The sequence below is a fragment of the Mustela lutreola genome, chromosome 11, assembly GCF_030435805.1.
Source record: "Mustela lutreola isolate mMusLut2 chromosome 11, mMusLut2.pri, whole genome shotgun sequence".
NCBI lineage: Eukaryota > Metazoa > Chordata > Mammalia > Carnivora > Mustelidae > Mustela > Mustela lutreola.
In genome coordinates this window covers 64087837-64113606 of record NC_081300.1, presented here as the reverse complement: position 1 = coordinate 64113606, position 25770 = coordinate 64087837, and the positions used below count along the sequence as shown (strand labels likewise).

General features: G+C 48.0%; 1 protein-coding gene across 1 annotated transcript; it reads left to right on the top strand.

The window, feature by feature from the left end:
- On the top strand, positions 1-24747 carry YPEL1 (yippee like 1). The gene is made up of 5 exons (XM_059138839.1): positions 1-210; positions 16479-16761; positions 19666-19709; positions 20267-20375; positions 21514-24747. The coding sequence occupies exons 2-5, from the start codon at positions 16645-16647 to the stop codon at positions 21601-21603; spliced, it is 360 nt and encodes a 119-aa protein (XP_058994822.1). The 5' UTR covers positions 1-210; positions 16479-16644; the 3' UTR covers positions 21604-24747.
- Positions 24748-25770: the final 1023 nt, after the last annotated feature.

Sequence of the window (25770 nt, the reverse complement as noted above, 5' to 3'; positions counted from 1 at the left end):
GTTAACGGCGGCGCGGCGGGGCCGCGGCTCCAAAACAAAGGGCAGGCGGCCCGCGGGGCGGCGGCGGGAGGATGCCTCGCGCCCTGCGGAGGCGCCAACGGCCGCAGCGCGTCCCGGGCCGCGCCGGCGCCGCCTGAGAGCCGAGCCCGCGCTGACCGGGGCCCGGGCCGGATGGGCGCTGCGGGCCGGGGCGCGGACCGCCGAGCGGCCGTGAGTACGGGCGGGCCTGGACACTGTTGCGCGGGCGGCTACTTTGTGGCGACCCGAGGCTCCTGCGACAGCGGGCGGGGCCCGGAGGCACCTGTTGGGCGTCCGGGCCGGCGGGCGGGGCGCGAGCGGGCCGCACCTGTGGATGTTTTTGTTCTGATTGGATTTTTTTGTTGTTATTTGGCTCACTCCGTGTTGGAGCAGACCACAAAGCCTGAGCTTTGATTTTGCCCTCCTTTCTTCCTTCCCTTCCCTGCCTGCTTCCCACTTCAGCCACGAAAAAAATTTACAGAGAGAATGAACTAGATGCCTGCTGGTAATGGGCTTTTCCCTCTTTAACAACAACAACAAAATGTTGCGACCCGGAGTGAAATGAGGACAAAAGAGGGCCCCTAGGAATGTTTATTAGAAGAGGGGGATGTTTTCGAGTTACCCACAGAAAGATCGTGACTAAAATGAATTGTTCTCTGTATCAGTTCCCTGCTTGTAGCACTAGGATTTTTTTTTATTTTTTTTTTTTTATTTTTTATTTTTTTTTAAGCACAGCTTGCAGGAGCCATAGCTTGGGGAACCTGCTCAGTAGGGTCCCCCTCCCCCAGGCCTGCCTCTGATTGACATCTTTGATGTCCAGATAATGTGCTGAGTTCCAGGATGGGGAGAAAAAAAAAAAGGCTATAATTTCATTTTGCAAAGATAATGGCTTTGGAAGACCTCAGTTTCCCCACCCCCAAGCTTTTTTGTTCAGTTGCATTTCTTCTTCCTCTTTCTGGCCAGAACACACACTTTAACCTGTTGTTTCCTTTGCCAAGAATGTTATTCTTTCCACCCACCTCCCTCCTAAACTAAGCAAGCCTCAAGAGGAGGCTTACCTCCTCTAGGGAACTCTTCCAGGTGCCTCACCTGAGCAAGCCTGGCTCTCTCCCACACCTGTGCACGCTCCAGCCTCTGCTCCGTTCTAGTAGAAGAGTCCCTGCTCGGTGCCAGGAGCTGTGCTGGATGCTGGGGTGGTTGAGTTTTGTAATTGTGCGCTGATTCCCTCTTACCCCTGGCCCCAGGTTCTTGGGTGACAGTCGTGGTACACTTGAGGAATGCTAATACTGAAGCTCTCCTGGACCCTTATGCTTCCTTCCCTTGCATCTCACAGGGTTAGAGTGTCTTCTCCTTGCAGGAACCTCTCAGGGGTAGGACCAGAGCGAAATCCTGCCCCACCACAGACCTGTAGCGCGGAGTCTGGCTTCTTTTGGGCACTTAAGAAAAAAAATAGCTGAATAATCTTAATTACCAATCTGAGCAATAGCTTTTGCTTTTTTCTTTTCTTTCTTTCTTTCTTTCTTTTTTTTTTTTTTAAAGATTTCATCTTTAAGTAATCTCTACACTCAGTGTGGGGCTCCAGCTCACAACCCTGAGATCAAGAGCCACAGTCTGCACTGACTGAGCCATCCAGGAGCCCCTGTAGCCTTTGCTTTTTAAATGAACTTCTTGTTTTGTAATAACTTTAGATTTCTGTGAAAGTTGCAAGGATAGTCCAGATAGCCCTGGTATGCCCCACGCCTAGTGTTCCCCAGTGTTAACGACCCTCTCCTGTCATGGTGCTTTTGCCAACATGAGCAACTGAAATGGAGACATTCTTGTAGCCTAAGTCCAGACATTAAATCTTACCATTTTGAAGCCTTGGAATGTGTAAAGCTCTTTAGATTGGAAGCAGCATTCCTATAAAATCTCTTCCTGATTTTCCTGCCTGTCATCCCTAAGTTTCACAAGGACCTAGTGTCAAGGGACAGAGAGTGGAGAGGGCGAGGGGCTGCCATAGAGTTTGAATGTATCCCTCCGCACCCCCGGGAGACTGAGAAACTAGAATATGAAGAGGCAGTATTCTTAGTTATTCAGTAGCGTATATATCCACTTCGTCCTAGAGAGCTGTTCTGACGTGGGGAACCAATCCTCAGCCACTGGGAGTGCTTGAAATGCTGAGGTCAAGTTGCCAGTAGAATCTGCCTGGGTGGATTTAATGCCAGGAAGATATAAAATTGGCATTTCAAGAAGCTGCTGTGCCAAAGTTGAATAACACAGATTCTGTTAGCCTCAGAGCCCCGACACAAGAAAGGGAGAAAAGCCCTCTGGTTAACTAAGTCCATTTTGCCTATTTATTGCTATCACTTAATTTGTGAGGGCACGGCAGACTGCGTAATGACACCTGTCCTCAACTTGCTGGGTTTTTTATTTTTGCCTTTTCCATGTATTCTGTTAGAGCTACGTGCCTGCTGTAACTTCAGTAGTGACTTACCTCTGTTTGTAGAAAATATGAAAACTTTGAAAAAGAAAAAAGCAGCAGCAATGGAAATCTTCCTCTCAAACTCTTCATTTGAGGTTCATTTAGTTTTCCATCTGTAGAAAAGTAGTTAGATCTGCTAATCAGTGAAACCTCTAGGGAGTGGAAATCTTGACATGAGATTTTGGGGGAGGTTGGAGAAAGTTCTGAACAACCAAGACATAGAGGGCTAAGGGTTCTGGAGAGGACAGCAGAGGTTGGATTCAGGAAGGAAGTCCCTGTTCCTTCTGTGATAGAAACCCTCTGAAAAGCTGTCTGCTGGTGAGAGAGAGATGGAAATCCTGGAGCCAACACAGTGTCGTCCCCACCCAGGGAACATCCTCTTAATCTGGCTCCTGAAGAGCCTCAGAACCAGAACCAGGACTCCTGGTGGGGAGATGCGCTTACCATCCCTCTGTCCTGCTGTCCTATAACGATGACACGACCTCTTGTGCGATTGTCTGGACCACCTTGTGAATCGCAATTTACCCACATTTTACAGATAAGGCAACAGCTTGGCTTGCGGTTCCCTGGCCACCAAACACGGGGCACAGTTTGAGCCAAGCTCTGTTGCAGCTTTGTCCCCCCTCACCCCCAGCAGCCTGTCTCTTGCCAAACCTCCCCTCCTGGGTCCCTTGTGCTGTCACCTGGCTTCCCAGTGTTGGCACTCTCACCCCCAAGCACTGGCCCCCTTCGATTGCTTTTTGCATCTCTGGTTTTTCCTTCTCTTGCTCCAACACAGGCCTTCAAATATTTGATTATGTCCTTATCCTGCCGTGTGTCCTGCTTCCATCAGCCTTCTGGGTCCCACCCTTTCAAGTGAGAAGGGCAGTGGTGTGTGTGTAGCTAGCAACTTGGTCTTTCCCCCTGTCAATAGCAAGCAAGCCAGTAAACTCTGCTAGGAAGTGTCCCCAGGCCCTGACTGTGGGGAACTTTGTTACTAGTGGGAGAAATACAAAAGAATGTATTACAGGATGTTGGAAAAGAAGGGCTCAGTGCAAACACATTAATTATTAGCCTTGCAGGAGACAGATGGTGGAGGCAGAACCTAAGGCAGGGGGGTGGAGGGGTGAAGCCAGGACCTGGAGAGCAGAGGAGCTAGGCCATGAGGTGTTGAAGTTGCACAAACACCCCTGCCCGGATTCTGGAGAGGCTGTGGGGCTTCATCTGGGGCCAGACAGACAGGTGGTAGGACTGAGGAAATCCTGCTCCTCCCAGTGGGTCCACTGATCACCAAGCCTGCAGTCCCTGAAATGTGTGGAGAAGAGTGTTTCATCCTGTAACGCCAGTGAGAAGGCAGACCACGCGTGTGAAGGGAAGCTGGTTCCACCAAAGGCAAACTGGCCTCCTGCCATTGCCCTTTGACGTGAATCCCTCCAGGCCTTTCCACACCTGTGCTGTGTGTATGTGTGTGTGTGTGTGTGTGTGAGTGAGAGAGAGAGAGAGAGAGAGAGAGAGAGAGAAAGATTGAGAGAGAGAGAGAGAGAGTTTGAGTAGTTGGTACATACCTTCGGTATCAAAAATCTAAAGTCACCGGGATGCCTCGGTGGCTGTTGGTTAAGCGTCTCCTTCGGCTCAGGTCATGATCCCAGGGTCCTGGGATCGAGTCCCACATCAGGCTCCTTGCTCAATGGGGAGTCTGCTTCTTTCTCTGCCTGCCACTCCCCCTGCTAGTGTGCTCTAATAAATAAATAAAATATTTTTTAAAAAATCTAAATTGTTCAAAAAGCAAATGGTGAAAAGGGAGTCACCTTCCCCGTGCTTCCTAGCCCCCAGCTGAGGTCCAGGGGCGTGTGCCCAAGAGCGCTGACAGGTGTTACCAGATGGCTGCAGCACAGCCAGCCCTTGCCAGTGGTGATAGCAACTTCTTAAAAATTTTTGCCCATCTGCTAGGTTGTAAGACCTACCAAACTCCCTTTAATTTGCTTCGATGAATGAAGTTCACATAGGTTCATGTGTCTGCAAGGCACAGCGGTCCAGGGTGTAGACTCTGGCTTTGAATCCACTGCTTTACTAGCTGTGCAACCTTGGCAGGTTGGTTAAGCTCTCTGGGCCCCAGTTTCCATATCTGCACAGTGGGACTCAGGAGAATCCCCACCTCCGAGGGTTGCTGCCAGTTCGTCTGGTTCTTGTGAAGTCTGCTACTTAGAATAGTGTTGGCCTGGATGGGGGGGTGCAGGGGGTGGGGGGGGGTCTCTGCAGAGCCCCCATGTTCCCTTTTCCATGGAAGATGTGGATGTCCCTGTCCAAGCCACTCACCCGGGGTCCCACTTCACCATGAACTCTGGCTAAATGCTTTGAATGCCTGGTGCCTCCCTTCCTCCTCCTTCCTGGGGGAAGTAGAGGGCTGCGACTGAGCCTGTCACCAGGTAGTGGCAGGGTGGGGAGGTGGCGTGGAGAGTAGGGGGAATGGGAGGCCCAGGGTGTGGGGCCCTCAGGAGCCTCCATGCCATCCCGGAAATGTCAGAGCTGCCTGGCTGGGGCTTTATTTCTCAATGTTTTTGTCTTTCGAAGTGTGGTAACAGCACCATATGGACATGGGCCTGATTCACGTTCTCTTAAAATAATTATGCGTGTTTATTTTAGGAGAGACATTTCTGGAATCCAGAATATTGCTTTTGCTCCAAAAAATTACCCCACAGTAATATCTTCTGTGAGGGTGGGGGGGATGGTTGCTGCCCTCCAAACCCAGGGGAAACATAATGTCCTATAGTAAACATGATTCACAGGACCCATCGGCCTTTCTATGACTTCACGGAGGCTCCTAACTCGCCAGTAGCTCTATGTTGTAAAAGCCCATTTTGCTCACTGGGTGCCTGAAAATTTGGCCGCGATCTTGTCAGCGCCCCAGCAGATACCCAGTTTAGAAGCCTAGTGGAACCACCACCCAAAATGCTTCTCCGGAACCACAGATCCAGGCCTGGCCGCTGCCCTGCCTGGGCCCCCTCTGCTGGGTGGCGACAGGGGTGGCAGTCAGGACGGGGACGGTGGAGTGTGTATATGTAAGGCACACTCCTGCCTTGGAAGGGTTGGCCGTGAGTGCTGAGCAAGGACAAGGCTCAGTCGAGGTGAAAGGAGACTATGAGGAGGGCGGTTCCAGAGACAGGCCTTCGGGACACTGGCCGCTCCTCAGGCTGAGGTCAGCTGGGGCGAAGGCCATCCTTGGAGGCCTGCAGTGGAAGGACACACAGCTGTGTCATTGAGCAATTCACGATAAACAGAAAAGCCTTGGCGAGTTGCCACTTTGAAAGGTGGTGTCCCATACAAAGGGAACTGCATGTGAGCTAAAAATAAGAGGTGTTACCCCCTTTATTATTATGAATAAAAGTGAACTCCCCCCGCCCCTTTTTAAAGTAATCTCTGTACCCAGCATGGGGCTCGAACTCACAACTCTGAGATCAAGAATTACACACACTGCCAACTGAAGCAGCCAGGCACCCTGAAATCCCTTGTTTCAAGGCTGGAGGGAGTTTCTGGGAGTTTCTCCATTCAGTCACAGGGGGCAGCGTTTCTGCCACTAAAGGGGCAGGACTCTTGAGACCTACCAGGCAGCTCGTGAATAGTCTGAGATTCCTGTCTCTTGGCCCCTTTACTGCGAACTTTTATTTTTTTATTTTTATTTTTTAAAAGATTTTATTTATTTGTCAGAGAAAGAGAGTGCGCACAAGCAGGCAAGTGGGAGGCAGAGGGAGAAGCAGGCTCCCCCCGGAGCAAGGAGTCCGATGCAGGACTTGATCCTGGGATCCTGGGATCATGACCTGAGCCGAAGGCAGTGGCTTAATGGACTGAGCCACCCAGGCGTCCCTATCGCATACTTTTAGAGTCTTCATTGAGGGAATCTGAGGAAAGAAGGGACAAAACTGAAGACTCCCTTCAATAAAGGGGAAAGACTCAGGTGAAGGTATGAAACCAGACTCAACATGAGTTCAGTAAGAAGTCAGGTCAGGGGCGCCTGGCTGGCTCAGTTGGTAGAGCGTGGGACTCTCAGTCTCTGGGTTGTGAGTTCAGGTGTAGAGCCTACTTTAAAAAAAAAAAAATTTTTTTTTTCTTTCCTTCCTTATGAGTCATCACCAAATTGTGGGGGGTGGGGGAGGTTGCATGTGTGGATTGACAATACCTGTGTGGCCCGTGTGGGACATGGGGTGGGAGCTGGGCTGCTGTGGGTGGGATCCATCCGGATTGACCCCCATCCCTATGACCTCAAATATGGGAGGGATGCCAGGATTCCGATTCAGAGTGCCCAGTAGTTTGGGCAACGAATAAAACCCAATAGAATGTATCAGGGCTAATGTGATGGCTTGAAAAGGTTAAAGTTTTGGGAATCCCTGATGGGGAATATCTAATACAATCAGACTTCTTCAGAGGCTCCCTTAATCCTTGCTTGAGAAGACTTTGAGTGGAGAGAGAAACAGAGCTTCATTTTGGAAGACAGATGTGTAGGCGTCCGTGTGTGTCCCTTGTGTGGAACTTTCCTCCACGATATTCTTGCTGGCTGATTTTCTCTGTTGGGAAATGGGACAACCATTAATTTCTGTTTCTGGTATAAAATAGGACCCACCTTTTCCTTTTCCTACAGATGGGTATCCATAACGTCCAGCACCGTTTTAGGAAACTGCTCTCTTGCAGTGAGCTGTGTTACCACTGTCATTGTATCTGGTGTCCTTCTAGGCATAGGTCTGTTTCTAGGTTCTCTTTCGAGTCCCATCAGCCTGTTTTTCTGTCCCCTGCCAGCACTGCTCTGTCCCCCATGACTGTGGAAAATGGCAGGACGGCTCTCTGTCAGACTCACGTAGCAAACGTGTTTCCATCACGCTCTTCGAGAGCGCCCTCATTGGTTTTGACCTTTGACAGGATGGGGCTCAAGACACACTACACTAAAATATGTCACCATGCATGTTGACTATCTTAAGCTGGAGGAATTTGAGAAAATGACGGAAGGAAGGAGGTCTTCTGACCTCTCCCTTTGCCCTTACTGCCTGACACAGGTCATAAGATCCTCCTGGGAAAGGTGTCCTCCCTGTACGAGGAGGAGGGAAGACCTTCCTATCAGAGACAGAGAATTTGGGGCCAAGAATTCTGCACAACCTTATTAAACCTACCCTGTCTTTCTAGTTACTCTTCACCACAGAATACCCCCTTGACGAAAGACCTCTACCTTGTCAGTTCTTCACAAATAAATTGTTTCTTTGTCTAAGTGATAGAAAAGCTTCCTGCTCTGTTGCTATTGGTTCTTCATTCTCTTGTGGAAACATTCCATAAGATCTGTGTGCTTTTTGCCTGCTGATCTTTCTTTGCCAGTTTAATTTCCAGACCCAGTCAGGGACCCTGAGAGGGTTGAGGAAACATTTATCCTCCCCTATAGACACTTTTAGGATAAATTTTAGAATCCAGTCTCGCTGCCTCTCACTGGCTTGCATATGCACATGTACACACACACACACTCAACACATCTTACTGGATTTTGATTTGAATTGCATTTTTTAAAAGATTTTATTTATTTATTTGACAGACAGAAATCACAAGTAGGCAGAGAGACAGGCACAGAGAGAGGAGGAAGCAGGCTCCCTACCGAGCAGAGAGCCCGATGTGGGGCTCCATCCCAGGACCCTGGGATCATGACCTGAGCCAAAGGCAGAGGCTTTAACTCACTGAGCCACAGGTGCCCCGATTTTAATTGCATTGGATTTAAAAACTACTTCTGGGGGTGGGGGGCGTCCCACTGGCTTAGTCAGCAGACAGTGCCACTCTCGGATCTTGAAGTCATGAGTTTGAGCCCCATGTTTAGTGTAGAAATTACTTAAATAAAATTCACCTGTGTCTGGGTGGCTCAGTTGGTTAAGCATCCAACTCCGTTTCAGCTCTGATCATGATCATTTAGGGTCATGGGATCAAGCCTTGCGTTGGGCTCTACCTTCAGCATGGAGTCTGCTTGAGATTCTCCCTCCCCCACAGCCCCTGCCCCTGTGCTCATGCTCTCTCTCAAATAAAATAAATACAATCTCTAAAAACAAATACAGTTAAAATAATAAAAATAAAAATCACTTTGGGGAGAATTAATATGTTTACAATATCTTCCGGTCCTGATCTTGGTTTATCTCCATTTATTTAGGTACTCCTGATTGTCCCTCAAAAACGTATGCTCTCTCTGTAAAGATGTTTCAGGTCTTTGAATTTATTCTTGTACTGTAACACTGTTGCCTAAGTGTATATTTTTCTATTCTGATCTTTTTTTTTTTAAGATTTTATTTATTTATTTTTAAAAAGATTTTATTTATTTATTTGAGAGACAGAGATCACAAGTAGGCAGAGAGGCAGACAGAGAGAGGAGAAAGCAGGCTCCCTGCTGAGCAGAGAGCCTGATGTGGGGCTCGATCCCAGGACCCTGGGATCCTGACCTGAGCCAATAGCACAGGCTTTAACCCACTGAGCCACCCAGGTGCCCCCCCCCCCTTTTTAAAGATTTTATTTATAGATTTTATTTATTTATTTGACAGAGATCACAAGTAGGCAGAGAGGCAGGCAGAGAGAGGGGGGAAGCAGGCTCCCTGACAAGCAGAGAGCCTGATGTGGGGCTTGATCCCAGGACCCTGGGATCATGACCAGAGCTGAAGGCAGAGGCTTTAACCAACTGAGCCACCCAGGCGCCACTCTATTCTGATCTTTATGTCTTGTTGCCTTGTCTTGCAGAGCTGGCTGGAACTTGGCGGGGGGCGGGTAGGGCTGTGTGGAAATGGTGGTGTAGAGGCTCATTCCTGATCTCAAAGAGAAAGTTTTCTAAATCTTACCCGAGAAGCTGATGTTCATTGTGGGTTGTTCCGTTTTTATAGATGTCTCTTAACAGATAAGGAAGTTCCCTTATTTCCTTAGTCTGCGCAGAATGTTGCTAGAATTGTCAATGGATGTTAGGTTTTGTCAAATGCTTTCTCTGCATTATTGAGATAAACAGATGGAGAGAACAATACGTGGTACATTGTATTAACTGTATTTCCTAATGTGAAATGATTTTGAATTTCTGTAATATTTTTTTTTTTTTTTTTTTTTTTAAGATTTTTTATTTATTTATTTGACAGAGAGAAATCACAAGCAGTCGGAGAGGCAGGCAGAGAGAGAGGGAAGCAGGCTCCTGGCTGAGCAGAGAGCCCGACGCGGGACTCGATCCCAGGACCCTGAGATCATGACCCGAGCTGAAGGCAGCGGCTTAACCCACTGAGCCACCCAGGCGTCCCATTTGAATTTCTGTAATAAAGTCAACCTAATTGTATTTTATTATCCTTTTAAAATAGTATTAGATTCCCTTTGGTAAACTGATTTCGGGGGTTTGCATCTTGGTTCATGAGAAGAAAATTATAGCGAATTTCATTCTTGCGCTACCCTCATCGAGGTTTGGTATCAGGTCAAGCTGCTGGGTTATCCCCATTTCTTTAATGTTTATCAGATTGTTCGGGTTTGTTGTTTCTTCCTGAGTCCTATTTTTCAGTTATATTTCTTCTAGGAATTTATCTGTGTGATTTACGTTTTCAGATACATTCAGTTGATCACAACATCCTCTTACCCTATAAATCTCATCCAAAAAAAGTGATATCCCATTTCCATTTCTGCCAGGTTATTACTTCTATCCGATCTCTCCCTCCCACCTCTTGCCCCAAATCAGTGGAACAGAGCTTTATCAGTTTTATCTGCCTTTTCCAAGAACAAACTTTTTGCTTTGTTGATCCTCTCTTGCATGTTTTCCTTGCCTGTTACATTACATTTTTTCCTGTTTATTTCCTTCCCTATATTTTCTTTGTGTTCTCTGTTGCTTTTTTTTTTTAAGATTTTATTTATTTATTTGACAGAAAGACAGCAAGAGAGGGAACACAAGCAGGGGGAGTGGGAGAGGGAGAAGCAGGCTTCCCATCAAGCAGGGAGCCTGATGCGGGGCTTGATCCCGGGACCCCGGGGTCATGACCTGAGGCGAAGGCAGACGCTTAACTGACTGAGCCACCCAGACACTCCTCTCTGTTACTTTTTTAACTTCTATTTTTAAGAATATATATTTTAAAAGATTTATTTATTTATTTGACAGAGAATGACTGTGAGAGAGGGAACACAAGCAGGGTGCAGAGAGAGAGGGAGAAGCAGACTTTCCGCTGAGCAGGGAGCCCAGTGTGGGGCTCGATCCCAGGACCTGGCATCATGACCTGAGCCAAAAGCAGACGCTTAACAACTGAGCCACCCAGGCGCCCCTACTTTTTTTTTTTTTTTTAACTTTTAAAGATGGGTGTTTACTGTTGGTGAGAATGCAAGCTGATGCAGCCACTCTGGAAACAGTACGGAGGTTCCTCAAAAAGTTGTAAATAGAGCTACCCTATGACCCAGCAATCACACTACTGGGTATTTACCCCAAAGATACAGATGTAGTTATCCAAAGGGACACGTGCACCCCAATGTTTATATCAGCAACATCCACAACAGCCAAACTGTGGAAAGAGCCTAGATGTCCATGGACAGATGAATGGGTAAAGAAGATGTGGTCTGTGTGTGTGTATACATGCACACAATGGAATACTACTCAGCCATCACAAAAAAACAGAAATATTCCCATTTGCAATGATGTGGATAGAACTAAAGGGTATTATGCTAAGCGAAATAAGTCAGAGAAAGACAAATATGGTATGATCTCACTCATGTGGAATTTAATAAACAAAACAGAGATGCCTGGGTAGTTCAGTCAGTTAAGCATCTGCCTTCGGCTTGGGTCATGATCCCAGGGTCCTGGGATCGAGCCCCACAGTGGGCTCCCTGCTCCACAGGAAGCCTGCTTCTCCCTTTCCCACTCCCCCTGCTTGTACACCCTCCCTCTGTCTCTCTCCCTCTGTCAAATAAATAATTTTTTTTTCTTTTTTTTAAAAAAGGAAGGAAGGAAAACAGAGGATCAGAGGGGAAGAGAGGAAAAGAAAATCAGATGAAATCAGAGAGGGAGTGCTCGCTTCGGCAGCACATATACTAAAATTGAAATCAGAGAGGGAGCCAAACCTTAAGAGACTCTTAAAATCATCAGAAACAAACTGAGGGCTGCTGGAGGGGAGATGGGTGAGGGGAGGGGGTAACTGGGTGATGGGCATTACGAAGGGCACGTGATGTAATGAACACTGGTGTTACATAAGACTGATGAATCACTGAACTCTACCTCTGAAACTAATAATACACTATATGCTAATTAATTGAATTTAGATTCTAAAAAATTCTCTGAGGGAAAAAAAGTCAACCTTTAAAAAAAAAACCCGTCACAGCAAGATTCCCTGTGTTGCCTTTTGACATCCACACCCACTTCAGCCCCCTCTTAACCCCCAGCATCCTCTAGTCAGTTCCCCATTTCCATGATTTTGTCACTTCGAGAATATTCTACAAATGGAATAATACAGTATGTCACCTTTGGGGGGCTGGCTTTTTCTTTTTTTTACTTAGCATAATCCTCTGAAGATTCCTTCAGGTCGTTGGGCTTCCTGCTCAGCAGGGAGCCTGCATTTCCCTCTCCTTTTCCCTCACCTCAGCTTAGGCTCGCTCTCAAATAAATAAGTAAAATCTTAAAAAAAAAAAAGGGGGGGGGTGTTTAGCTCATCATTTCAACCTATCCTATTTTCTAGTCTACATCCTGTAAGATTATACATTTCCCTTTAAGTACTAGAAAGTAGTTATTTTATTATTGTTTAATAATATTAATAAAAAGATCTTTTAATTTCCATTCTTAGACCCATGAGTATATAGAAATACCTTCCTTTCTCTCCTCAGATTATACTTTTTTAATGCGAGAGAATAATTGACACACAATATCCTATTAGTTTTAACTATATATAATATTGATTGGGTATTTTTATATATTATGAAATGATCTCCACCATAAATCTAGTGTCCCCTGTCCCCATACAAAGTCATTAAAAAGTTACCATATTCTCTATGCTGTACATTATATCCCCATGACTTCTTTATTTTGTGACTGGAAGTTCATACCCTTTAATCCCCTTCACCTACTTTGCCCACCCTGTCCCCTCTGGTAACCCACCATTTGTTCTCTGTATCTTTGAATCTCTTTCTTTCTTTCTTTTTATTTATAAGATTTTTATTTATTTATTTGACAGAGCTCACAAGTAGGCAGAGAGGCAGGTAGAGAGAGAGGAGGAAGCAGGCTCCCTGCCAAGCAGAGAGCCCGATGTGGGGCTCGATCTCAGGACCCTGAGATCATGACCTGAGCTGAAGGCAGAGGCTTAACCCACTGGTGCCACCCAGGCACCCCCAGAGACTTTTCTTGTTAGGTTTTCTTATTGATTTCTAACTTAAGTGTATTGTGGTCAGAGAATATACTGTGTTTTAAGTTTGAGACTTGTAGGGTGGGCTTTTGTAAATGTTTACATGCTGTGCATGAATGTGGGTTCTGCAGTTCTTACAGTTTTCTCCATGTCTTTTAGGTCCAATTTGTTCATCACATTTTGCATATCCTCTCTGCCCATAATCATTTGTGTTTGTTCTATCAGTCACTGAAAGGCATAGTAAAAGAGAAATGTATTTATACTATATATGCTATGTTTCAAGTATAATATAAATATGTAATAATTATACCATATTTACACACTATAATCAGTGTTCCTATTCTTTTTTTTTTTTTTTTAAACAGAGTTTTATGCCCTGTGTGGGGCTTAAACTCACAATCCTGAGATCAAAAGTCACATGCTCAATGACTGAGCCAGCCAAGCACGCCCAGTAATCCTATTCTGAGTGAAGATTTATTTCTTACTCCTTGCAGTTGTGTCAGTGTTTGATTTATATATTTTGAGGCTATGTTATTAAGTGATAAGGTTTACACTTGCTATTTTTCTTCCTGCTATTTTTATCATTATGAAGTAACCCATTTTTCTATCTAGCAAAAGTCTTCCCTTAAATATTTATTTAAGGGAAGTGCTAATGTATTAATATTTTTTCATTTGAGTATCTACTTTTTCGGTCCTTTAGCCACCTTTTTTTTTTTTTTTAGATTTTTTTTTTTAAATTTTTATTTATTTATTTGACAGACAGAGATCACAAGTAGGCAGAGAGGCAGGCAGAGAGAGAGGAGGAAGGAGGCTCCCTGCTGAGCAGAGAGCCCGATGCGGGGCTAGATCCCAGGACCCTGAGATCATGACCTGAGCCGAAGGCAGAGGCTTTAACCCACTGAGCCACCCAGGCGCCCTTTTAGCCACCTTTTTTTAAAATAATTTCTACACCCAACATGGGTCTCAAACCCACAACCCCAACATCGAGTACTGCCCTACCAACTGAGCCAGCCAGATGCCCAATCCTTTTACTACTTCAATTTCTTTATTGTGAATCACATATATATAATACATAAGACAAATCTATTGCCAGCAAATAATTATAAGCCCTATGTCTGTGTTGCCACCACCCAGGTTTCTAGCCTTATCTTTTAGCCACTCTGTGTCCTTACTTTGAGGTATGTCTCTTGTAAATTAAGTCTAGGTGAGTTGTTGAACTCACGACTTCAAGATCAAGAGATGCATGTTCCCTCAGTTGGGCCACCCACTTTCTTGCGTCTTTTTAGACTGACATTTTATCATTCACTGATACGCCCCTTTGTAGGTTTGGAATTATACAGTTAGGTTTTGTTGTTCTAGAAATGTAATCAAAATAACATTTATCCTTACTTTCCCAGAATCTGAAGCTTAACCAATACTTATAGCTACTTTTTTGAATAATACAAGGACTCTAGAAAGTTTTCATCAGAGCTCTCACCCTGAGTTACTGTGCTCTTGTATTACGGTGATATATTTTCTTTTTCTTTTATATTTTTAGGGGAGAACTGGGGGGGAGAGAATCTTAAGCAGACTCCATGCCCAGCGCGGAGCCTGAGACAAGTCTTACGACCCTGAGACCATGACTTGAGCAGAAATCAAGAGTCTGACACTTAACTGACTGAGCCACCCAAGCGCCCCACACAGTCCTATTTCTTCAAAGCTCTACAAGATACTGCTGTTCTGTTTACCCACGGACTTACCATCTTCTTCATTCCCATTCTTTTTTTTAGACTCTCACGTTTAGTGCTGTTTTTCTTTTGTCTGAAGCACATCCTTGCGCTTCCTCTAATGATACTTTGCTGAAGTTAAACTTTTTAGTTGTCTGAAAACATCATTCCGGAATTCTTGAAAGATATTTTCACTGGATGTAGAATTCTGGAATAGCCATCATTGTCTTTCAGGACCTTAAAGGTACCTTTCCTGACTGCTTTCTGGGTTCTGTTGTTCTACTTAGGAAATTGTTCTGTTGCAAGGTAATTTTCCATCCCCTTCTGGATACTTCTAATACTTTTATTTCTCTTTCTTTGGTGTTCTACAGGTGCTCTGCCCCATTTTCCTTCTCACTTTACCATCCATCAGTCTGAATATGTGTCTGGGCCTTCCCCATCATTTGCAGGCAGTCAAGCCCCATTGATGTTGTGAATGCTTTCCCCTGTGGTTTCATCTAACCGTTTATAGTTTCCATTCTTTTTTTTTTTTTTAAGTTGGGAGATGAAGATAGAGCAGTGGTGACTAAACAGAGCCCAGAAAGTGTTCACTGAAGGGGAGAGTAACAAGAAGCAAGTCAAACAGGATCCCAGAAAGGCTCAGGAATGTGAAGTAAAGGGTACTACAGAAGGTAGAGGTAAGGAAAGGGGCCCATAACAAGGGAATTGTATCAATGACTATATAAATAGTAGTTATAAACCTTTCCATCTCTACAGAGGAATTAAACACAAGAGGCTCCAGGCTCAAGAACCAGGCATAGTGGAATAATAGGGGGAGGTGCTGTCAGAAGATAGGGGCATTGATAACCAGTGGTCTCTCCCCCAAGCACCTTACATAACACTAGCAGTGTCATTTTTTTTTTTTTTAAGATTTTATTTATTTATTTGACAGAGAGAGATCACAAGTAGGCAGAGAGGCAGGCAGAGAGAGAGGAAGGGAAGCAGGCTCCCTGCTGAGCAGAGAGCCCGATGCGGGACTCGATCCCAGGACCCTGAGATCATGACCTGAGCCGAAGGCAGCGGCTTAACCCACTGAGCCACCCAGGCGCCCTATAGTTTCCATTCTTACACTGATTTATTTTTTAATAGTTAGGGTTTTTTGTGTGTTTGTTTTTTTATTTTAATTTTTTTTAAATTTTTATTTATTTGACAAAGAGAGAGCCAGAGCAGGAACAACACAAGCAAGGGGAGCTGCAGAGGGAAAAGCAGGCTTCCTGCCAAGCAGGGAGCCCAATGCGACGCTTGATCCTGGGACCCTGGGATTATGACCTGAGCCGATCGCAGATGCCCAACCGACTGAACCACCCAGGCACCCCTCATTCTTACATTTAGGTCTTGGATCCAGTTTGAGTTATTTTTTGTATATGGTGTTAAGTAAGGGTCCAGCCTCATTTTTGTTTTGCATGTGGATATCCAGTTCCTAGCGCCGTTTGTTGAAAAGACTGCCCTTTCCCCATTGAATCATCTCGGTGCCCTTGTTGAAAATCAGTTGAGCATATAAAGGGTTTGTTTCTGGATTGATATGTAACTTCTTCACGATTAATTAAACTGGATCCCTCTTGCGTATTCATAAATGTCACGGTGCTTTGAGTCATTAATTCCAGGATTTGGAACAAGATGTGTGCCATCCTGCTGCTGGGCTCACTCAGACGGGAGGCTTGTTGGCTGCTTTTTCCTTTATGTTTCCAGAAGTCACACACAGCCTAAAATGCACTAAATCAGATGTTTTTCTCAAGTGATCTGGATGTAAAAGTAGTTCACTCGCCACTTCCAATGGCATCTAGAATGAAACCGTGACAAATAGTAAAGAATTCGATCTTCTGGGTCTGCCTCTCCCCACCCTGTTCCTGGGAACACACAATTCCCAGGCATCCCTCCTCGAAGTCTCTTGTCCCCTCCATAACCCTGTGCTTTGTCATGGTTGGTTGACAGGTTGTGACGCTTTTCTCTCATCCCAACTGTGTGGACAGTGCCACACGCCCTCTGAACGACGACGGCCCTTGCGTGCATCTTCCGCTGTTTCTCTTGTCAGAGGGCCCAGCAGAGCCGCCGGCCATCCAGTGCCAGCCCTGAGCTGAGCGAGGAGCGCCCAGCCGAGATGGTGAAGATGACAAAATCCAAAACGTTCCAAGCTTATTTGCCAAACTGTCACCGAACCTACAGCTGTGTCCACTGCAGAGCCCACCTGGCCAACCACGATGAGCTGATCTCCAAGGCAAGTGGTTGGTGTCCAGGGAGCGATGGGCCCCCGGTCACTGTGATTGTACCTCCCTACCAGATGGACATTTGACCACATGTGAATTCCGGGGTTGGTGGCGTCCTAGTAGTCTAGGGCCTTCTGAACAGCACTGATGAATGTTTTGTGCGTGATTGAGTGTGACTGACTGCTATCTTGTTATCTCGGTATGACTGTGATCTTGGTGTGCCATTGGGCATAGTGTTGGCACAGGGGGTGGATGCTGGAGGGCTAGGCAGCTGGGACAGAAAATCACAGAAAGCAAGATGAGTAGGTTATTTGTCAGAGCAATAGAGTTCACATAAGACCAAGAAACACTGAAGGAGCAAAGGAAGTCTAGAAGATCTGTGGAAAGAGTCCAATAATGAGGAAATTAAATGTTAACTCGGAATACTTAAGAAGAAAACAGGGTATCGTGGGGGGATGGGAAAAATTGGATCTTTTAGAAAAATACCCATGAGGGAAGCTGTGAAGAGGGCTATCTTTGTCATTAGTCAGTGATGCCCCGGCCTGAGGGAGCCGTTCCTTGATGCAGGCGGGTCTCGTGAGAAGGCTCTGGTTTTATCTGTGGGCCACCCCCGGCACCCCACCTGTTCCCAGGAAGTTTTATTGGGCCACAGCCACATTTGTGTGCTTCCACAGCACCAGTGGCTGCTGTCGGGCTGGCCAGAGCACCAGCATCCTTACCGCAGAGGCCTCGCAGCCCCCAGGGCTGAAAACATTTCTCAGCTGGCCCTCGTTTATGGAAGTTCGCAGACCTCCTGCTCTAGTCTGACTTCTGTCTCACCCCCACCCACAAATCTCGCCACATCATGGATCCAAGCCCTGTTTAAAAAATAAGGATTTGTGGGCCGCCTCAGTGGGTGAGAGGGTTATGCATCTGCCTTTGACTCAGGTCATGATCTCAGGGTTCTGGGATCGAGCCCCGAATCAGGCTCTCTGCTCAGCGGGGAGCCTGCTTCCCCCCCCTCTCTGCCTGCCTCTCTGCCTCCTTGTGACCTCTGTCAAATAAATAAATAATCTTAAAAAAATTTTTTTTAAAAAATAAGGATTTATAGGGGTGCGGGCGGAGAATTTGAAGAGCAGGCAAGAGAATTAGGAAAATCAGTCTACAGAACTGAAGGCTAATAAGGATGTGAGGGGAAGCCCATAACATGATTATTTCTTAAACTGGACATAAAGTAATATTCTTAATTCTGGAAAGCCCCTGGAAAGGAAAACTCTTAAAAAGTGTTTTTCTTTTTCTTTCTTTTTTTTTTTTTTTTAAGTCTGAAAGCTGTATGTTTAGATCAAAACCCACTAGCCTCAGGCGAGGGTATGCGGCAGTAACAAAGGGCCCCCAGTGGCCCCTTAGTGGCTAGCATGAGGGTCTCTGTGCTGCTCCAGTGGATGTGTGTCCCTGGTCAGCAGGGGCAGCTGCCGTCTGTGCCCGTGCAAGGGACCGCAGGAACCAGCACAGTGCGGTGTCGTGTGCACGGGAGGCCGGGACAGATCTGCTTTCCCCTCCTCACCCCTGACTCCATTCCTTCTGCTTGTCTCTGTTAGTTGTGTGGCATATGTGGTCTCTTTCTGGCCTATAAGATCATGGTTTTCCCTTTATCTTTTAAGATTTTATTTTTTCAAGAGTGTGTGAGAGAGTGGGCGAGCACAAGGAGGGGAAGGGGCAGAGGGAGAGAGAGAAGCAGGCTTCCCACCAAGCGGGGAGCCCGATGTGGGACTTGATCCCAGGACCTCTGGATCGTGACCTGAGCCGAAGGCAGACATTTGATTGACTGAGCCACTCTGGTGCCCTGTGGTTTTCCCCTTAATTGAAGGGCCCCCACAACACGGCACAGCACAGCGTGTCATGGCCAGCTCTCCTTCACTTCCCAGTGTGACTCTCTCACCACACACGCTCGTGCCCAGTTGCTTCCGTCCCCTTCTTAATGTCTGCATGTGTCCTGGATGTGAGTGCTTTCGTTTGCTCACTGTGTGGGTACCCACGTGTGCCATGCTTTTGCAATTGCAAATACTTACCAGTAACCAATCTTGTCACACATTTTCCTGTGTGCTCCGGTTGGTTTGTCTTGACAGTGAATCCTTAGGAGTGGAGTGGCTGGTCACACAGTGTGTGCTTCTTCCATTTACAGATCCTGTCCCCCTCTGCTCCAGTCAACATTCCTCACAGTCTTTTTTGAATTTGTGCTGAGGTGGTAGGCAAAATAACCTCAAACAAACCCCAAAACAGAAACAAACTAAAAAAGCACTCAAAGAAGTTCTCTTCATTTGGTTATTTTTGAGGTCCCTGTGTTCTGCTCGGTCATTTGGACCTGGCACCGAAGCAGACTAGCCCCCCGTCTGTCTACGAGGGAACTCATATTCCCTCTTGTTGCTGAGAGTGCAGGGTGCGGGCGCTAAGTCTGGAACTGACCCAGCGGTGCCCCATCCTGCCTCCATTATCATCCCAGACTCCGTGGGTATGCTACAGGCTGTTCCTTGGCTTAAAGCACTTTCCTGGGGGAGATGTCACCGGAAGTTCCCTTCCTCCAAGGAAGGCGTCATCTTGGGATGGGGTTTTGCTTTCAGTTTCAATGGCAAAGCATGGGAATGTCCCCTCCCCCTACTGTCTGACTGACGGGAGCTAGTCCAGCAGAGAGAATCAGGACACTGAGCGGCCCTTCTGGGGCTCTAGGAGCGCTTTGACTTCTGGGTCCTCTGTGGGTCTGGGGTCCTGTAGGCCTGTGGTCAGCGCTCCCCTGAGTGCTGCTCGAAATGCCCTACAAGGTGGCCCTTCCACCCACGTTGAAGTCCGTGACCTGAAACAGTCTCTCCATCTTCATCCCTAAATGCCAGACTTTTCCTCTTACCGCAGTACATCTGTTAAAATTTTTTTCTTCTTTGCAGTCTTTTCAGGGAAGTCAGGGACGAGCCTACCTCTTCAATTCTGTGTGAGTACTGCCATTGGCCTTGTGGACGTGGCTGTGTCCATGGTCCGATTACATTCAGTGCTCCTGTCCATCCATGCACAATGGTCACATAAAGCTGGACTGCAGAATTCCTTGATGAGCCAGAATGATCCAGCGGTTTTGGTTTTGGTTTTTAAGATCTTATTTGTTTGAGAGAGCACGAGCCAGGGGTGGGGGGGGCAGGGGCAGGGGCGTGGGGGAAGCAGGCTCAGGAACCGGGAATCATGACTGAGCCACCCAGGTGCCCCTAGAATGACCCAGTGTTTTGATAGCTTAAAGAATTCTGCTCTCTTTAGTGTGAGAGTTTGCGGGAAGGGTGTGCTCTTACCTGAGACCTAGCTCCCACATGAGGCATGGTCTGTGACCCATTTGTGGTGGGTTTGATTTTTGATGGTGCTCCGTGCAGGATGGTGGTCATGGCCCCCACAGCCCATCCCATCTTGGGATTCTGGAGAAATAAGTTGATCCTTCCCCCAAGGGTGGTGGTGGGCGGGGCGGGGCCTCTGGTCTTCAGCACAGTCCCACCTGCTCCCCTGCAGGGTCAACGTGGGCTGTGGCCCAGCGGAGGAGAGGGTCCTTCTTACTGGGCTGCACGCGGTCGCAGACATCTACTGTGAAAACTGCAAAACCACACTGGGGTGGAAATATGTGAGTACCTGTGCACTCCAGGCCCACGGAGCCCGCGCCAACTCACCGCGGTTCCGAAACACGTGTTAGTCAGGAGCAAAATTTGCAAAGGAGTAAGACCTCCTGCCTGAAGTGTCCCTTGTTCTCGTCGTAGAGTGTCTTTCTAGCCGATTGAACGTGGAGGTCCTCACATGGTCTTACCCACGCTCCCCTGACTCCCGGAGGTGGGACGTGGGTAACAGCCATGCTGGTTGGTGGGCATGTGGCCCTGCCCTCCGAGGGTCCTCTGGCAGGAGGCGAGCGGCCCACCTATGCGGGAGACACTCCCTGGTGGCTGAGGCGGCCCCCAGCAAGGCCTGGCCTCACCGGCCCACCTGGGGCTTGGCCCACAGGCAGCTTCTGCCCGCCCAACCCCCCCCCCCCACACACTCCCTGATGCCGTTGTGCCCCACCCCTCCTGTTGACTCCCAAGTCTGTCTCCTGTGCCCCCGACCAGCGCCAGCCGTGGCCCCTGAGAGGTGCATCTGGGTGTGGCTGGTGCCTGCCTGTTGTCCGCTACAGCCATTCTGGTCATCTTGGTCAGGGATGCCTGTGCTTCCTCTTTCTGGAATGCCTGACTTCCTGTCCTCCACATGCCTCGACACACATGAGGAGACACAATCCCCGGCGTGGAGATGGGCTCCAAGAGGCCTGTATGTGCACGCACATACACCCTGCCAAACCCCATTCCATTTCTACCTTCACTGCCCAGCCACGGGCCTTCTCTCTCCCTCCAGCATCTTAAATGACCCCCCGGTGCTAGCTATAGTGGCCTCCACTGGCCTTTTACCTGCAGTCCTTGCAAGCAGGATCTCACTCCCCTCCCCTCCCCCCCGGATTGTCTTACTCATGGTAGATGCTCAGGGACAAACTTGAATTACCCTTTCCCTGTGAAATGGATCTGTAAGGTTAAGGACAAGTAGAGGTGGGCTGTCCTTCCATGCCCAGGCTCATCACAGAGACAGACCCCTCCCCTGGCCCTGGTCTGTGGAACAAGGGACACCTGGGGAGATTTGACCCCATATGCTTGTTTTCTTTGCCAAGAGTGTAATGAAGTTGAAAAGTGAAGTTGATTCTGTCTTGAAACCTTTCTACTTTTCTTCTTTTTTTTTTTTTCAAGGAACATGCCTTTGAAAGCAGTCAGAAATATAAGGAAGGAAAATTTATTATTGAGCTTGCCCACATGATCAAAGACAATGGTTGGGAGTAAAGTGAAAACTTCGTTCTCTTCTGAATACTAGTTTGTGGAAGAAACTGTGAGTGTAACGGAGACATAGGAGCACCCTGGACGGCCGGATTTCTTGAACTTGAACCTTGCGGCGGGTGGGCCTTTCCCGGCCGTTCCAGTGGTAAGGTGTCCCTCCAGCCTCTGTCCTGTTCACATACATGGCTGTTTCTGAAATGTTTCAGTGACCTTTTTCCCAACTTCTCAAGTTCTAGAGACAGAATTAACCAATTGATGACTTCCCTATCTAGTTAATACCTTCTTTTAAGCTATGCCTTTACGATAGAGTTTGGCTGTGCTCTTTCATGTTTGATAAAAAACAAACAAACAAAAAAACAAATTTCTGCAGACCACAGGGTTAGGGAGCTTTTCAGAGAGCGAGTTCACACCGCTCTTTTTGAGTAAGGATACTGTAGGCCACTTTTTCTCCTAATTCCTGAAACTACAGATGAGTTATTCCTTTTGCAGATGAGCTGTTAAGGCATAGTGCTCATTTAGGAATCTTCCAGAAACAGTCAACAAATCTGTACACCAAGGGGCCTTTTTTTTTTTTTTTTGAAGGCTTGCTCAGAACTAGAAGATACCACTGATTACATTTTAGACAAGCTATAAATAGAGAAATCTGTCTAATGGAACATCTTGTTTATTTAAGCCAACGCTTCTTTATCTAGAAAGCAAGCATTAGCAAAGGCTGTTCCAAGGGGCCGCAGGTGCACCTGTGCAGAGGCCACGGTCCGGCAGGGTGCTGGAAGTGGAGCTTCTGTGTCAGTCGCTGACAGGGTGGTCTGCGCAGTGAGGGATGAACTCACTGGACGGAATCAAAATGGATTTCCTTTTCTGTTCTGATGTACTTGAAGAAAAAGAAATACTTTTGCATATGGAAGAGGCCAGAACTAGCTGGATGAACTTCCAAAGTTGAGATTTGGGAGATCATTTTAAAATTTTTTTAGGAAAGGTTAAAGTTTCAAAACAGATTTAAACTTCGTAAATGAATATGGGTCTCCCGTGCCCCACTGGTTCTGCCCCTTGAGCTGACACAGAAGGGACCTGGATGGTCGTCTACACCTTGTGTCTCAGCAATGTATTTTAAGTTCCGATCCACCAGCGCCTCCGCAGGGAGACAGCACTACGCAAGGTTCTGGCCAGTTTTCAGAGAATGAAGGCCAAAAGCCATTCCCACATCGGTTTTGGTTTTCAAGTTTCCGACCTGACTCCAGCTGCCTGGCCCGGCCTGCTGCTCCAGGAGTCTGGCGGGACCTTGGGTGTAGCATGGCATGAAACTCCTGCGACCTCACTGCCGAGGGGCAGGAAAAGGGCCCAGCGAGGCAGGGAGAGAGAAGGGCAGCGTACCCAGACGTTTCTCAGCCCGGCCGGTGGCTCTGAAACCACTGCAGCAAAGGTCAGCCCAGGGGCGAGTGTGAGCTGGCCAGGAAGGGCGAGAGAACGGCTTTCCAGTCCTGTGGGAGGTCCCGGCCCTCCCCGGAGCCCAGAGCCTATGACCAGGCACTGGGCTCCCCTGACTGGTTCTGGCACAGCTACTCACCCAGAGCTTCCCTTTTGGCACCGTCTCTCTGGCTAAAAGCGAAGCCTTAGAACGTGGGGAGATGCAGCGCCCCACCCTGGGTGAGGGGACGGGCGCCCAGGTTAGTGTCCGCGCATATCCCAGCGTCAAGGGCAGGTCTCTGTACAGCTGTGTGGGCCTCTGCGCGTGCAGGTACTCCAGCAGGCTGTTGCTTCCCCGAGCTGGCGTCCCCCGCAGTTTAGGTTGTCCCAGCACAGTCCCCATGTGTATAAGTTCACGTTCAGCTGTACAGCCTTCAGGCGCCCCGGGGGCCTAGGCCTGCATGCGTGGCGCACTCGCTGCCAGGCTCCGAAACCCGAAGACGCTTCACCCTCGAACTGGCACAGGCAGCGAGGACATCTGCGGCTTCGGACCTCAGTGGCCGCTTTGGTGGCTGGCAAGGCCCTTTAATTTGAGGAGTGAGCGCTCCTCATTGAAAACTTCGCCTAAACTGACATTTCCCTCCTTGCCGTGGTTCCTCAGCAAGCCTCCATGCTGCGCCCGAGGCCCCGAGAGGATGAGGGCTGGGGGGCGGGTCCTCGGGGCACCGAGGGCCGGGCTCCTGAGTGTTTCCCCACAAGCTCTTCGTTTAAACTGAAGAATCTTCTCAAATTCTTCTGACCGAGTTTTGTATATACTAAACTATATTTAAAGCTTTTATATGTTTTGGGCAAGTTTACTGCTCCTTGGATTTGAGCACTTTGGTTTTTGTATTGTCTTTTGTGATGGCATTGAAACATTTTTACTAGTGGTCTTAGGCTTTTTTTTTTTGGTAATTAATACCAACGAAAAACTCTTTACCACTTTTATTTGATGGTCTTCTGAAAAATCCAAGCTCCTTTCAAAACCAAATGAACAGACCGTGAGCTGGCTTCAGGGGAAGGACATTCGGGAGACCACACACAACCAGACGTGCTGGTGAAGTGTGGGGATGTCCCACCCTCTTAAATTCTGAGACACTAAGTATCATCCTGCAACTTTTATTTAAATTATTTAAAGTATTTGTTTCCTTAAAGAATGGGAGATGATGCCAGGACCAGAAATGCATTGAACTTCAACCATGTTGCATTCTCTGGCATGGCTTGTCTGCTTTATCAGTGTGGTTTCATTTTGTTGCTGTTTTATATATACATATATATAGTATTTTTGTACCTTAATGCTTATTCTTGATGGCATCTGTCAGATATTAGGCGAGATCAGACATGGGAATTTTTCCAAAAGCCCTTTTAATTTACCTGAGGACCTCACCAGGTACTTACAAAATCCAAGCGGTTTTACTATTTAGAAAATTAATTTAAAAGTTCCAAAACGACCTACAGAAATGTAAACCCTCCTTTGTCAAAGGCTTTTGGGTGGGCCTGCAGCCAAGGGTGGGCTGGCCATGCTTTGGGCCAGGTGGGTGTGGTCACTGGGTGCAGCTGAAGGACATACAGATGGACAGCAGCCAGAAGGTTTGCCCCTTGGAACAGGACTGCCAAGCTCACGTGCACAAGCCTCCTTCAGCCTCTGCGTCCAGCCCTCTGTCCTCTGTGTCTCTGTAAGGTTGAAAAATAAAGCTTCCACTGTCAGATGTGTCCTTTCTGGTAGCACCTCCTGTCTCAGGCGCCATGCCCCAGTGCTGAGGGGCCCTGGGTTCCCGCTGGGAGCTTTGCATCTCCGAGCTCCTCCTGTGGCTGCTCCGGTCCTGTGTGGTGGCGTGCAGCCTGCCATGTCCTAGAGCAGGGTGCCACCAGGCTCCCCACCAGGCAAGTCTGGAGTGTACACGCAGCCCAAGAAAGCTTCACTTGAGCTCCCCGTCCCCAAACTCAGAAGGCTGAGGAGCCCGGGGGCCCTCTGGAACCTTCCCTCTCCAGGGCCACCTCCTCACCCATCCACCCGCACCCCGAGTCACCAAGAGCTATTCAGAGGTCTGCAAGTGTGTTCACACGGCTGTCCCTGATGCAGCCCTCTCCTGGGCGAACCAGGTTCATGGAGGCATTCTGGGCACAAACAGCAACTCCCTGATGTTTCGGTGTAGCTGGGAGGGATGGTGGGGAGGTCAGGGAGAAGGGTGACGAGGGCCTGGCCCCAGGTGCAGAGGGCTGAGCAGGTGCTCTCTAGAACCCCGGTCCCTGGCTACAGTCACAGGCAGAGGACTGCGGAGGGACAGGGTGCGTGGGGAGCACAGACTTTGTTCACATACAGGACGGCCAGTGACTGGTGTGAAACAAGGACGATGGCCGGACAAGCTCTGGGAAGAGGCCCAGACGGCACCTGGAGGATGTGTGCAAGAGGCTTGAACAGAGGCAGGCTAGAGAGCAGGCTTGGGTCTGGGGTTCAATATCAGAGGTGGAAAGAGGGGAGCCCTGGGGTGCCTGGGTGGCTCAGTGGGTTAAGCCTCTGCCTTTGGCTCAGGTCATGGTATCAGGGTCCTGGGATCGAGCCCCACATCGGGCTCTCTGCTTAGCAGGGAGCCTGCATCCCCCTCTCTGCTGCTCTGACTACTTGTGATCTCTGTCAAATAAAATCTTTGAAAAAAAGGGGGGGCACCCAGGTACATTTGGAAGCTGCTATTGACACTGATGGATCTGAGGTTTGGGTGAGGGAAAGAA